This window comes from Arvicola amphibius, chromosome 1 (genome assembly GCF_903992535.2).
Source record: "Arvicola amphibius chromosome 1, mArvAmp1.2, whole genome shotgun sequence".
NCBI lineage: Eukaryota > Metazoa > Chordata > Mammalia > Rodentia > Cricetidae > Arvicola > Arvicola amphibius.
Window position 1 is genome coordinate 55,918,923 of NC_052047.1, and position 12,863 is coordinate 55,931,785.

The window sequence follows — 12,863 nt, forward strand, 5'->3', positions numbered from 1 at the left end:
GTTTATTTACTTTTGATGTGCTAAAGATTGAACTCAGGGCCTTGCATATGCTGTCTGTCAGCCCCACAGATACTTGCTTTAATGAATACTTGCTCATTTAATATAGACTAAAATTCCGCAAGAATTTATTTCATTAATAGATAGCAGCTATCTCTTTTAGAACAAAACACAGATGACAGCCCTCTCTGCCTACAAGGTGTTGGATTATCAGGGTTAATTACCAAAAATCAAACTGCAAAACTGAAGAGGTGCTGCTGGTGTAATTTGCTTGAAGAATAATAATTCAGTGTTTCATATCAGTACCTCCCGCCACACTGGCGTGCGTGAGTCTTTCTCAGTGCCCATGATGGTGTGTGACGCTAAAGGGACGGGACGTGGTTAGGCAATCCAAAGGCCGTCAGCTGTCACTGACCCCGTGGCATCTTGGTTTTGACAATAGGATTTTTTTAATATGGTAAGGGCTGGGGGTTTTCTCTGCCTAATACTTTAACAGGATGGAAAGGAATTCTTCAGAGAACTGCATCATAAGAATACTGGAGTCTGTGCTGGGAAGAGAGTTTTTCTTATGGGAGGAAATGGCCTTTGGAATGAAGGTTTCATTTGCCCATGACTTACTTCATTCTGAAGATAAAGGATATTTTCATAACCATATAAATAAGAACACACACCCCATTCCCTTCTATGGTTACAAGGTCTGAGCAATGCAGGGAAAGCCCCCCAAATGTTAACACTTTTAGCTGATTCAAATAAGAGACACCATCTCTCCTTAACGCCCTGAGAGAAACAAAATGTGATAAATAAATAAAACTTTTCCATCATTCAGAAACTGTACTTAATGTCTGCAGCCACTGAAAACTTTAAAAACCATTCTTTGACAGCTTTTTTAAAAATATTTAGTCAACTTCATTCCTTCTCAGGTCAGGTCCTAATTCGCAAATGAACACGTTGAGCTGCCCTGATGCTCTAGTATGCCATGTTTCAGACTTGTGTTAGGCCAGTCTCTCTCTTCTGAGGGATCCATGAAGAACCATGAAGTGCTATTTTCATTCTTGGCTGCATTCTTTTTCTGGAATGTCCCCTCTGTGCCCCAGGAGTCCCATGGTTTTTGTCCCCCAAGGAAACAAGGCAATCACTAGAAAGACCTGTACACTGCTCCCTTGGCTCTGAGAGCATCAATTATCCAGACCACCCATGTCATCCACCTCCAAGGCAGGCAGTATTATTTGCCTATTCCTGTAATGAATATTTCAATACTCTGATGAAATATATCTCTTTCTAGGACATGTAGTTTCATTATAGGGACTTAATCCAGATGCTAATTATGCACATTTATTTTTAGGAAATTTGATATGATTCAAAGGATTCATTTTTCTTCTCCCTCTCTCTCCCTGCATCCATCCCTTTCTTCCTTTGTTCCCACCCCCTCCCTTCACCCCTTGATGTTTGCTATACTACTCTAAGAATCTTCCTAATTTTCCTTGTGTTCTTATGTTAATTAAAAATAATTCTGTTTCGGGTAATAAAGCACTATGGCTATTTTAAACAAACAATGAGCCAATGGCTTTTTGGTGCCATGAAGAAAGGGAATTTTAAAGCAACTGCTGACATTTTGGTCTTAGTCCTCGCGTTATTTAGCTCATTATGTGTCGGCAGCTCACATTGTTCTAATTTAGGCGATCACTAAACTGTTTCTCCCCAAATAGTGTTTGACCCAATGGCGCTGAGTTGCTTTTATGAAAATTTGGTCAACTAGTGAATCAGAAATCAGTTACAGTTCTAATCAACAGAGATATTAAATAATCCTCAGGGGTATACTGAGCATTTTGTAATTTCCTGATACCAGGAACATTATAGATTAAGGATAAATATGTAATTGGAATTTTTAAATGCACATAATAAAGCCTTTCTTTTATGTTTTCAATTTCAAATCAAATAGAAAACAAGGCTTAATAATCAGAAAGGCATGCCGGGAGCCTTGCAGAGTCAAAGACTCTTGAGTTATATTCAAGGATGTGAAGAAGATACCGAGAGAGAGGCACTATAAATGCCACATTCTCCGGTTTTGCAAACTAAAACCGTAGTAGCAGACACTACTGGACGGATACCCTCATCACTCCTGCCACCATGGGTTTATGAAGGTTTTCTCTTCTCAGTTATTTATTATGAAGTTATTTACTACGAGATATTACATGGAAGCACATTAAATATGTTTTCTCTAAGCAAACGCTATTTACGTGGATTTTTTGACAATTGCTTCCCTATGCTTACCTTACCCAGCATATCACATTATAGAATATAATTTCTCCTCTCCGTGTTAAGGACCATATCTTTTTAATACACGTTGATATATGTGATATCTCTAGGTAAAATTAAGAGATCGCTTTTTAAATAGTATTTAAATAGCATTCTCTATTCTACTCGTGCTGTTCACATATAAAGATACAAAACTAAACCTTACCACCTTTTAAAAAATGCACGGATTGTCTCATAGTAGCTGCGTGGGAACCGTTGAATCATACAACAGTGTAGTCAGTATTACTTCATTAGTAAGAGACAGGAAAAGGTTAAAAAGCTACTGGGTAGTTTGAGAAATGTTCTTTTTTACTTTTCTTGTTCCTGGCCTAGTCTCAAGCTAGCACGTGATCGACCGAATGCCTGCCAGCCTCTTTCTTGTTGATCCTCCGGAGACCATCTGTGCTGGGGGCATTGATTAGAGTGTGTCTGCTGGGATTACATCTTTTCTGTTGCCATGCCAACTAATCAGCTGATTTTGGTTACCACAGAAACAAAATGTCAGAGCTCACAGTACGGTAACATGAATTCAGCACAACAGAAAATGTTTTCTTAATTGGGGACCCTTTTGATTTTTGGATTCCAAGAGAAAGGCAAGGTTATTGTTTTTGTTTTTTTAAAGGCCAGCATTAGATAAAAGCTGCATTAACTGTATTTGTTAATAAGCGAATATAGATATTTTTTGAAATGAGAAAAATATTACTTTCATTTTATTAGCTATGCTTATTTTTTAAAATATTTTCTAACAAAGGAATCATACATTCCTTCATATGTACATCTGTTATGGTTTCTGATGGTTGCATAGAAAACAAACCACAAAGCCTTTGGTTTCACTTAGCTTCCATTACAGAAGGGGGGTCTCCCCAAGTCTTCGGATGGTTCTGTATGTATAATCACTCGAAAAAAGAGCAATGACCAAAATTTTCCTTTGTCTTTCATTTTTGGAAGTCATTTAATATCCTCTAAAAATATATCTGTTGTAGTGATCCAGGACACAGTTTTGAGGATCCCCACTTTACCTTAGTGTGCCCTGGATAAAGTGGACCCATTTGACTATAAAGGAAGCCCAAGACTTGAGGCAATTTTTCATTTTGTAGGCCCGAGACAGTTTGTCTGCATAAGAAGGCCCAACTTGTCTGCTGTGTCATAGTAAAGAAAAGACACAGTTGACCTTGGCCCTGCAGATGCTCAGATGAGCAGTACCTCAGGACTGTCTGCTGATCTTCTCATCGTGAAGCTTGGTTCTAGTAGAAGCAAACCAGAACCTTTATCTGCCCTGACCCTGTGCTTGACAGAAAGAAACCAAGCCGATTATATGATAATAACAATAACAACAACAGTAATAATAACCCTGAAATTTAGCCAGGTTAATATTTGTTTGACCATCCAATAATACCATTTCTAATAGCCTTCTAAATGTGGGTTTTCCCATTGAGAGCTGACTATCACAGCCCTCTCTGGGAAAGCTGCCACTGCAGGTGATTTCTATAACATTAGCACCCTGATGGTGCAGGTAAGAAGTTCATTGGTTTAGTCTTCATGGTACTTGGTTGAAAATCTTGATACATTAATTCCAGTGCTCAAGACGTGTGTGGAAGGATAGTTTGGGAACACTGATGACATCTCCGTTTCTGCTCCCATAACACTCGTAGCTATGATGCCAGAAGCCAGGCTCGGCACACAACCCCTCTCAGAGTTTTAGGGCAGGGTGCCCACATGTCTGAAATTACTCAAAAGTTCTGTTAATTGGATCCAAGGTAGAAGTCTTCACCTAGATGAGCAATAATTATCTCACTGTGTCCCAGAGATCTTTGATAAAAATGAAGATGGCAAATCCATCTTTTTTGAGCAAAGCCCTATTAAACTCTCCATGGTAATCCTCAGAGACAAGGTTTAGATTGTGTAAAGAAGCCATCTACTCCCATCAGAGTACTTGGAAAGCCCCCATCATTGCCTGTGACTGTCAGAACTTCCGAAACTGTATTATTTCGGGAGGAGAAAGATTATCGAGAGCTCGTGAAAGCTTGTTATAAACTGTGAATCGCCATCTTCCTGGACTATAGCTTGGCGGATTAATTTTGCACATTGCTTCAGACATTTGCATAGTTGTGTTAACTAGGAAATCTTTCTGCCAGAAAGTCTGAGTAGAGACTCTGCATATTAAAGAGGAGAGAATGGATGGAGTCTAGAGGCTCAATCCCTCCTAATTCGGAGCAAATCCCCAGAGATACTTCCTGTGATCTACAACTCAGTGTGTGCACCATGGTGATGGTGACTGAACTCTCTCTTCTCCTTGGCTCTGTTTGTCTGCTCAGCTACATCTTACAGTCTTACTATTTGTGCCAGGCACAGTATCCAGCGTTCTACATGTAGAATTCCCTGAAATGCGTCTCCTCCATAATTCTAGTGATGTTATTGTCTTGGTTCTGTTGATAAGGAAAATGCATTTGGTTTCCCCCGAGCTACAGCATGAGAAAAGTAGAGTCAGAATTCCAATCTAGTAATGTCTGTTTTCAAAGCCTCCATGCACCATGGCACTCCTTCCCCAGAGCTAATAAGGGTTTACTAACTATTATTTGTAACGATGTATGCTCTCCTTTCCTTACTGGCTCATAGTTGAAACAGGAAAATAGTGTGTGCTGTCTTGTATTATTTTCTTCCCTTTCAAAGTCATTGTGCTAAGAATAATATGAATATGAAAAGTTAAAAATGCCTTTGTCACAGATTATAAGGAAAGAGAGACTCTGGCCTTCTGTTGCTTTATTAATCACATATGTTCTTAGGAAGGTAAGAGACTACCCATCCCTTTGTGTAATATAAACAGGACTTGCCACTGTTGATGTGATCAGTGTATTTTCTAAACAGCCCTCAATTTTCCATGGATCAAAGACTGGTATCGCTGCATTGGATTGAGTATTACACTTTGGAATTCCCCTTTGGAAATGAAGACCCACTCTGGATGGGTAACTTTGTAGTAATTCATACCTGAGTGTGAATTATTGTCCCATTGTCTTATGGGAAACTTTCCCCCAAATTAGGGAAACCAAAGATTTGGGGAGCATTTCAAAGTCAGATCAAAACCTTATGTAAGGGAAACTCCCGTGAATCCATGAGTATGACCCCTGCTAAGACTCCTAGCAATTATGGATACCTAATCTGAACTGGCCATCTCCTATAATCAGATTGTTGACTACCTCAGTTGTCATCAGAGAGCCTTCATCCAGTAACTGATGGAAACAGATACAGAGACCCAAAGCCAAACCTTTGGCTAAGCTCAGGGAATCCCACTGAAGAGAGGGAAGAAGGGTTGTAGGAGCTAGAGGGTCAAGGACATTACAAGGAAACCCACAGAAACAGCTAATCCAGCTCATAGGAACTCACAGTGTCTGACAACTACTAGTAGTGACCAACAACTAGTGAGCCTGCACAGGGTCATGCAAGGCCCTCTACATATATGTGACAGTTGTGTAACTTGGTCTACTTGTGGAACTTCTAGCAGTGGGAACAAGACCTGTCCCCAATGCTTTGGCTGGTTCTTGGGAACCTATTCCTCACACTGGGTTGCCTTACCCAGCCTTAATACAAGAGGAGGTACTTAGTCTTACTGCAACTTAGTATGTCATGCTTTGTGATACCCATGAGATGCTTGCCCCTTGCTGAACAGAAAGAGAGGAGTAGTGAATTGAGGGATACAGAGGGGAGGAGGGAAGGCAATGAGAGAAAAGGAGGGAAGGGAATGTAAAACAAACAAGCAAACAAATAGATAAATAAATACTATGGCTGAGGCACCCATGGGAAGATGATCATGAAAATGAAGGTGGTCAGAGAAGGTGGGCTTTCAACTGATGTCACTAGGAGATAGATGTTTCTAAGATGAAGAGTCAGAATCATGTAAAGTTTCATTGGTAGTAGAGTGACTGGTTCTTGTGGCTAGTAAGGAACTGAGCAACCTTCTGAACCTGTTGATGATAGAGCTGATACTTGTCCCTGTGTATCATGGGTACACCGCCTGAGGACCTCAACAGACACTATATTTGGGTAGTTGATATCAGTTACAAACTATTGCTTGTATGGAACGAGTGTGCTCTTTGTCACCCCCAGGTATGCACAGAAGGCAGGCTGATCTTGGAGTTCACGTTTGATGACCTCATGAGAATAAAAACGTGGCACTTTACCATCAGACAGTACAGGGAGCTGGTCCCCAGAAGCATACTAGCCATGCACGTAAGTAATAGTCTCTTTTCTTCTTATTCCCTCTGCCTCTTACTCAGCAGAGACACGCAGTTTGTTCTGTCTGAACAAAGTCCCGCTATCACTACACCTTAGACAAGGAGTTCTAAGTATTCAGTCTTCCCCTCAATCATTTGAATGCATAGGTTCCTTTTTGCCTCCCTTGTTTCCAAGCTTGTGAGAGGTTTTTCATATGTTAGGGAGTTTCCCTTGATGAATGGTTTCTATTTTCTTCAGCTGCAGTAACCCTGAAGCAGATATTTTTCTGTTTGGGTGTATGAATCGCTTACCTGTAATGAGAATGTGAACTAAAACAGGAAGTGGGAGCAGCTTCCAGTTCCGATTAGAACCACCTGACCGGAAGTGAGGCTCCTAATCTCTGGGTCTATTGGTTCTTCCTAACTGAAGTACTATGATGCTTGGCTGGAATAAGAACAGGGGGCATGCAACAGGAATCAAACTTCAGAAGCCTGGTGCATTAATGCCCTGAGAAATCAAAAGAGAACAAAATAACTGCAGATTCCATTTACAGAATTTATTAAACCAGGAATTTTGCTAAAAAATTAATATGCAACTATCACTCAGGGGTTGACTTATTAATCATTATTATTATTTCCAAAGTAAGGAAGAAGATGTTCCAATGTCTTTCAATCTGAATATGGCAAAACCAAGGTTAGGACCCACTTAGTTCTGCATTCAAAACTCTGTCCCCAGCTTTGGACTTCATGCTCTCTCTCTCTAGACCACAGATCTCACCCTGGTCCTCCCTACCTATTAACCTTATCTCTGCCTTTCTGGTGACATACGGCCTTCTGCTGTGCCACGCCTATTTCCACTCCTTCAGATTCACCATGCTTCAACTCCATTAGCACTTTCAAAGCAAGTGTGACACCTTCCACTCTTCCGGAAGAAGTCTGGTTTATCCATTACTTTTCTTCTCAAAATACACCAGAAAGCATCAGAAGAGTGTGGATGAGAGCTGAGGCCATACATGGAGAGCTCATGATGCTATATTGCTGCTCATGAGTGCCTTGTATAACTGATACAATGTCCCTGGAGTTATAGTCCTTCATCTCTACAGTGGTGTGGTTCTGAGTGTGCCTTGGAGACCTGGCTTGAGACTCAAGAATTAACGACTGCAGAACATTCAGAATGATGCTTGGGTCATTTAGGACGTCAGTGGGTGTTGTTGATCCATTCCCAGCAGCAGCAGAAACATTGGAACAACATCTTTCCATCATTGGTTGCTGTCCAATTCCAATGCAAGCTGCTTGTTGTTAACCATAGCACAACTTAACAAGTCTACATAGGTCCGGATCTTCCCATAGAGGGTCAATGTCCATAAGACTCTATTTCAAAATTGGCTGGAAACTGTTACTCCATAGTCATTTTTATCTATATTTTTATCTATGATTACAAATAAGAATGATACTATTGCTGACCAAAAAAAACAGACAAGAATAAGGTTCTATTAGTTATACCTGATGTGGTCTCATGAGCATAGACATGAAGAAAAACCTGTTTAGTTAACTCTTCCTATGCATGGCACCAATTTGATGAGAAAGAAGCAGAGTGAAGAGGATCAACCATGTAACTTACTTTCAAATGCAATGGGAAAAAAATTGTGGGGGGGTCTGTCCAAATATAATATTTGGTCTGATCTATAGCACTTTATACCCCATGATACTTTGAGGAATGTGATACCTATCCTTTTTCATCCCATAGGAAGAAAGACATTGAGATCATGATTTTTAACTTCAGTTTAGTGAGGTGGGGGGAGCTTAAATTCTATTTCTTCACATACAAAAGTGGAGACTCTACATACATATATATTGGATTTTGGCATGATATATTATTGCATCATATACTTTTGTGATAGCTGCAAGTTTTCAAATGCATCCTACATCCTGGATGGTAAAAATACCACCCCTATCTCAGCAGGGAAGAAGCATGGCTTTGCCAAGTACAGAGACATCTCTTTCTGTGATTCTGACTAGAGTTCTTCCGGCAGAGCTCAGGGACTTCCGTCTGAAGACACAGAGCCAGGGTCTCTCACTGAGAAAGCCACATCTTTTTCTCTTGGATCAAATGCTCTTCTGAGGCCGTTTGGTTTTCTAGCCTTGCAGAAATGGTCTCAAGACGTCCTTGAGTGCTAGATGGAAGTGACTTCCAAGTGTAACTTAAATTCTCTCCAGAAATCTCTACCCCCAAGACAGATCAGCTGTGTCAAGAGTGCATGGCTCAGTAGCAACAGCATCATCCATTGTTTTCATGAGATCGTCTCATAGAAGTGAAATATGTCATTTTTACTCCTTCTCCCCTGTTTAGGCACAAGATCCTCAGGTCCTGGATCAGCTGTCCAAAAATATCACCAGGATGGGTCTAACAAACTTCACCCTCAACTACCTCAGGGTAAGACGGAATGAGTGATTCTATTCCTTTATTGAATTTGGAAAAGTAACTTTAGCTTTTGTGTTTGCTTGTTTGTTGTTTAATGTATCCTAAATCAAAGAGTTAAATGAAGTATAAGCTAGGCTGGGTAAACAGACCATAATCCCAGCTGCTTAGGAGGCTGAGGTAGGAGGATGGTAAGTTCAAGGCTCTGTGGGGTATAGAGTAAGTTCAAGGCTGTCCTTGGGAACTTAATAAGATCCTACCTCAAATGAAAATAAAAATCATAGTAAGAAACCTGTGTATATAATATAGCTCAATGGTGGAGTGTCTTCCTTGCTCACGAGGAGCCCTGGATTCGATTCCAAGTGATAATTATTATTTAGTTAATTATTTAATTAATTAGTAAAACCAAGTATACATAGCAGAAATGTATATTCTATGCTCCCCACTGTTTGTTGTGGTGTGGTTTCTGTGTGTGTGTGTGTGTGTGTGTGTGTGTGTGTGTTTGTGAGTGTGTGTGTGTAGGTATAGTAGTAGTAGAAGTTGAGGTTTAATTAACAATAATTAACAAAGCATCAGGTCTGCACTTAGGGTTGACTTTGCTTATACAGTTGTGTAACTCTTAGAATTCATTACTCAAAAGGAAGCCATATCTTTATTCTGTAAATGTTTTGGCAGTAGTTAGCCTGAAGTTGTATCCACTTTCTAATGTAATATTGTTTGAATTTACTGCCTTTGTGTGTTCATACTAAACTCAACTCCTCCTAAGAGAATCAGTTTGTCACTTGAGGCAAGTAACCAGAGCTATAGAATCTCCTGGAGAAATTTGACTCAGTGGTGGGATACAGGCATTTCTAGGCCATAGAAATTCTCTGTTTAACATGTCATTGGTTTGTTTGTTGTTGTTGTTATTGTTTTTGCTTTTGTTTTTATATAATTTGTTTTTATTTTTAAATATTAAGTGCTTTAAACAACATGCCTTACCTATACAATACTAGGAGCCTCCATATTTGTTCTAAAAGAGTTACAGCCATCACACCGGTTTAATATAGAATTCCAACAGTCAAGTTACCCATGGCATATCTGCTTTCATTCACAAAATGAGCATTGTGCTCCAGAATCCTGAGAAAGTGGTGGCCACTTTGCCCCCGATACATTATCTGCTCACTGTGCAGCAATTTGACTCACCAGGGGCCCCCTCCCAGCAGAGGTGATGCTTTGGCTTCTCTCCCCACCAGTTTTCTTCGGGTCTGTGGGTTCTGTTTTATACTCTCCATGCTCTGTGTACAAGCAAGCCTTGCACCTGCTGAAATGCAGTCGGTCTTGGCCAGGCTCGCTCCTCTATGTGGTGAAAGTCATGTTCCATTTCACTCACATATTTCTAGACACGGAAGATACAAAGGAAAGAGCTATCCTCTGCCACTAAGAAATTCATCCCTAAGGGATGAGACTCATAAAAAGACAGTGCAGAGCGGTAAATACCACAATGGAAGTTTCCAGAAGGAAACAGAAATACTTCAGGGAGAGAAATCATTTTGGTGAAAGGTGATTCATGTGTGGAGTGGGGAAAGCTGGAAACGAGAAAAATCAAAGGAAAGAGCAGGACGTTTCCATTATACAGAAAAGAGAATTTACACCAGAAGGTGGGGCGTGTGTAAGCCATCTGAGCACTGGGCGGGTTTTGAACTCACCATTCCCAGTGAGGAGTCAGGAGGGGTGAGAGGGTAGGTCTTGTCTGACCTGGATGCTGGACTGGCCCAACTATTTCATGATGAGGAAGCTCTGAAAGAGTCCTGGTTCTGGGTTGACAGGGAAGATCCTCTTCATAGCCTAAAGCATCTGGAACCAAAACCAGACCTGGCAAAAGCCAGAATCACTTGGGTTCCCCACCAACTCATCCATCACCCTCACAGTTATAAGAGTCCTGAAACATTGTGCAAGTTCTGCCCAGCAGGTAGGAAGCATGTGTGCCCTCAACCAGGCACCTGTGACTCTGTCCCCAAGCCTCTGAAAGCTGCATTCAAACCAGCTCTGCTTGGGTATGGCAGGCTACATGGGTGGGTAGCTGAACCTGGGGCTGGTGCATTTGTTATAGCCTTACGCACATAGCTGCCCTTCTCCACTGTGCTCTCATAAGGAACCAGAAGAAGTGAAAGCTACAGATGTCCCCTCTCAGAAGAACTGCCTTCCGTGCCCTGGCCTCAGCTGGCCTGCATGGGGATCAGGGACTCTGGAGCTGGTCCAGACTCTGTGACTAATCCTTTGGTGAGATCTTGGGCATACTCTTAGTGACATCTGTTAGCTGCTTTGAATATAGATTGACAAAGACCAAGATTTTCCTCCCATCTCCCCTCCCTGGCCTCTCCCAGTTATCTGTAAATAATTAACTTTCACTGTGCAGTAAGGACTCTCCAGGTCACCACATGTTGCAGTCCTGAAGGCTGGGAATGTGGATGAAGGGCTGACCCTCTCTCCTGACTATGAAGCCAGGAACCCCTTGGAGCAGGGGAACTCTCTCCAGGTACCAGTTCAGTGTGGGGCTGGCTGTGTGCCAGATTCTGTGCCACACACCTTCTAACCTAGAAGTCTATAAGTCTCATAAGAGCTCCGTCCATGGTCACTGTCTTCAGGAGAAAATGAGCTATGGACAGGATACATACATGATGTAAGTCTCGGGAGAACTAGGAAGTTGAACTGAGGCAGCCTGCTGGGGCACCGCAGCACAACTCCGCCAGTCTACTGGTGGGAGTGGACGCTGGTCCTGACAGGAAGAGAGGTGCAGCCAGCCCCTGTAGCATGGAAGCCAGCACAATGTTCAGCAAATGGGTTATGCTTTTTTCTTTCCAGGCCCCTACACAATCTGATTCATTGCCCGTCACACAATTTCTGCCCTTCTGTCCCATCTAAGTATCCCAGGCCAGATTTTCTCATCTGTCAGGATGTATTCTTCTATACTTTACACAAGGATCTCTCCCTTGACCTTCCTGGAGTCCTCAGCACATGGTCAAAGCTGGGTTACTGCAGGTCTCGTCGACAGTCCCTCACTCTACTCCCTTAGCTCCTGTTCCATGGTCTAAGCATTGTGAACACTCCTAAGTTCCAAGGAAATGTCGCTTGAGTGAACAGTTAGCAGATGGTTTGTTAAATGATAGATTTGATTTTGAATGACAGCAAAAAAAAAAAACCCTGTATGATTAATTTTCAAAGTTACTCCTAGAATTTCACCATGGAAACAAAGCAGCAGAGAAGTGGGTTGAATGGTACTGAAAACTAAAAGGAACCTCTAGGTCTCTCTAATGTGCAGAATTCCCGCTTAGAGACCCGACTCTGACTTTCCAGTGTCAAATTTTTATTCACTAGTATTTCCATTTGCTCTTTCTCATTAGAAAGTTTTACACTAAATAGCCCCCCCCCCCCTTTGTTATTTTGGGAAGCCATTCTTTCCACTCTGAAGAACAGATTTTTTTTTTTTAAGTGAGTAATGTATTTTGTCTGCTTCCCTTGGTCTGGTTTTCTTAGCAGCTGGGATATATATTTTGTGTTTTAAGGGTTATACTTGACAAACTGTTAAGGCAATTATTATCCCGAGTCTTAACTAAGCCATATTCCTTTTGTATATTCTTTAACTCTAGATCCATCCATATGCATAGTTTCTGCTTTCATGCAATTAGGTTGCATGTGACTTCCTTTTAAAAAATATTTACATTTTAGTTTTTGCTTTTAATTATAATATGTATATGTCTGTGCTGGGCTCTGTGAACGTGAGTGTAGGTGCCTATGGGGACCAGAGGTGTCAGATGTCCCTCAAGCTGTAGTTGCAGGTCATTGTGAGTGCTGGAGACTGAACTCAAATCGTCTGCAGGAATAGCAAACGCTCTTGAGTGCTGAGCTATCTCTCCAACCCCGACATACGGTTTCTTATTGTTGTCTGGTGAACAGTAGCATCG

At 41.3% G+C, this 12,863-nt stretch overlaps 1 protein-coding gene across 11 annotated transcripts in view; it reads left to right on the top strand.

Annotated features, from left to right (window-relative positions):
- Ldb2 (LIM domain binding 2) overlaps positions 1 to 12,863 on the top strand; it is a 355,063-nt gene that overhangs the window by 283,821 nt on the left and 58,379 nt on the right. For all 11 annotated transcript variants that reach the window (XM_038312663.1, XM_038312681.1, XM_038312672.1 and 8 more), the window contains exons 4-5: positions 6,394 to 6,516; positions 8,851 to 8,934. In XM_038312663.1, the coding sequence (XP_038168591.1) occupies positions 6,394 to 6,516; positions 8,851 to 8,934 (207 nt within the window). The remainder of the gene's footprint in view (positions 1 to 6,393; positions 6,517 to 8,850; positions 8,935 to 12,863) is intronic.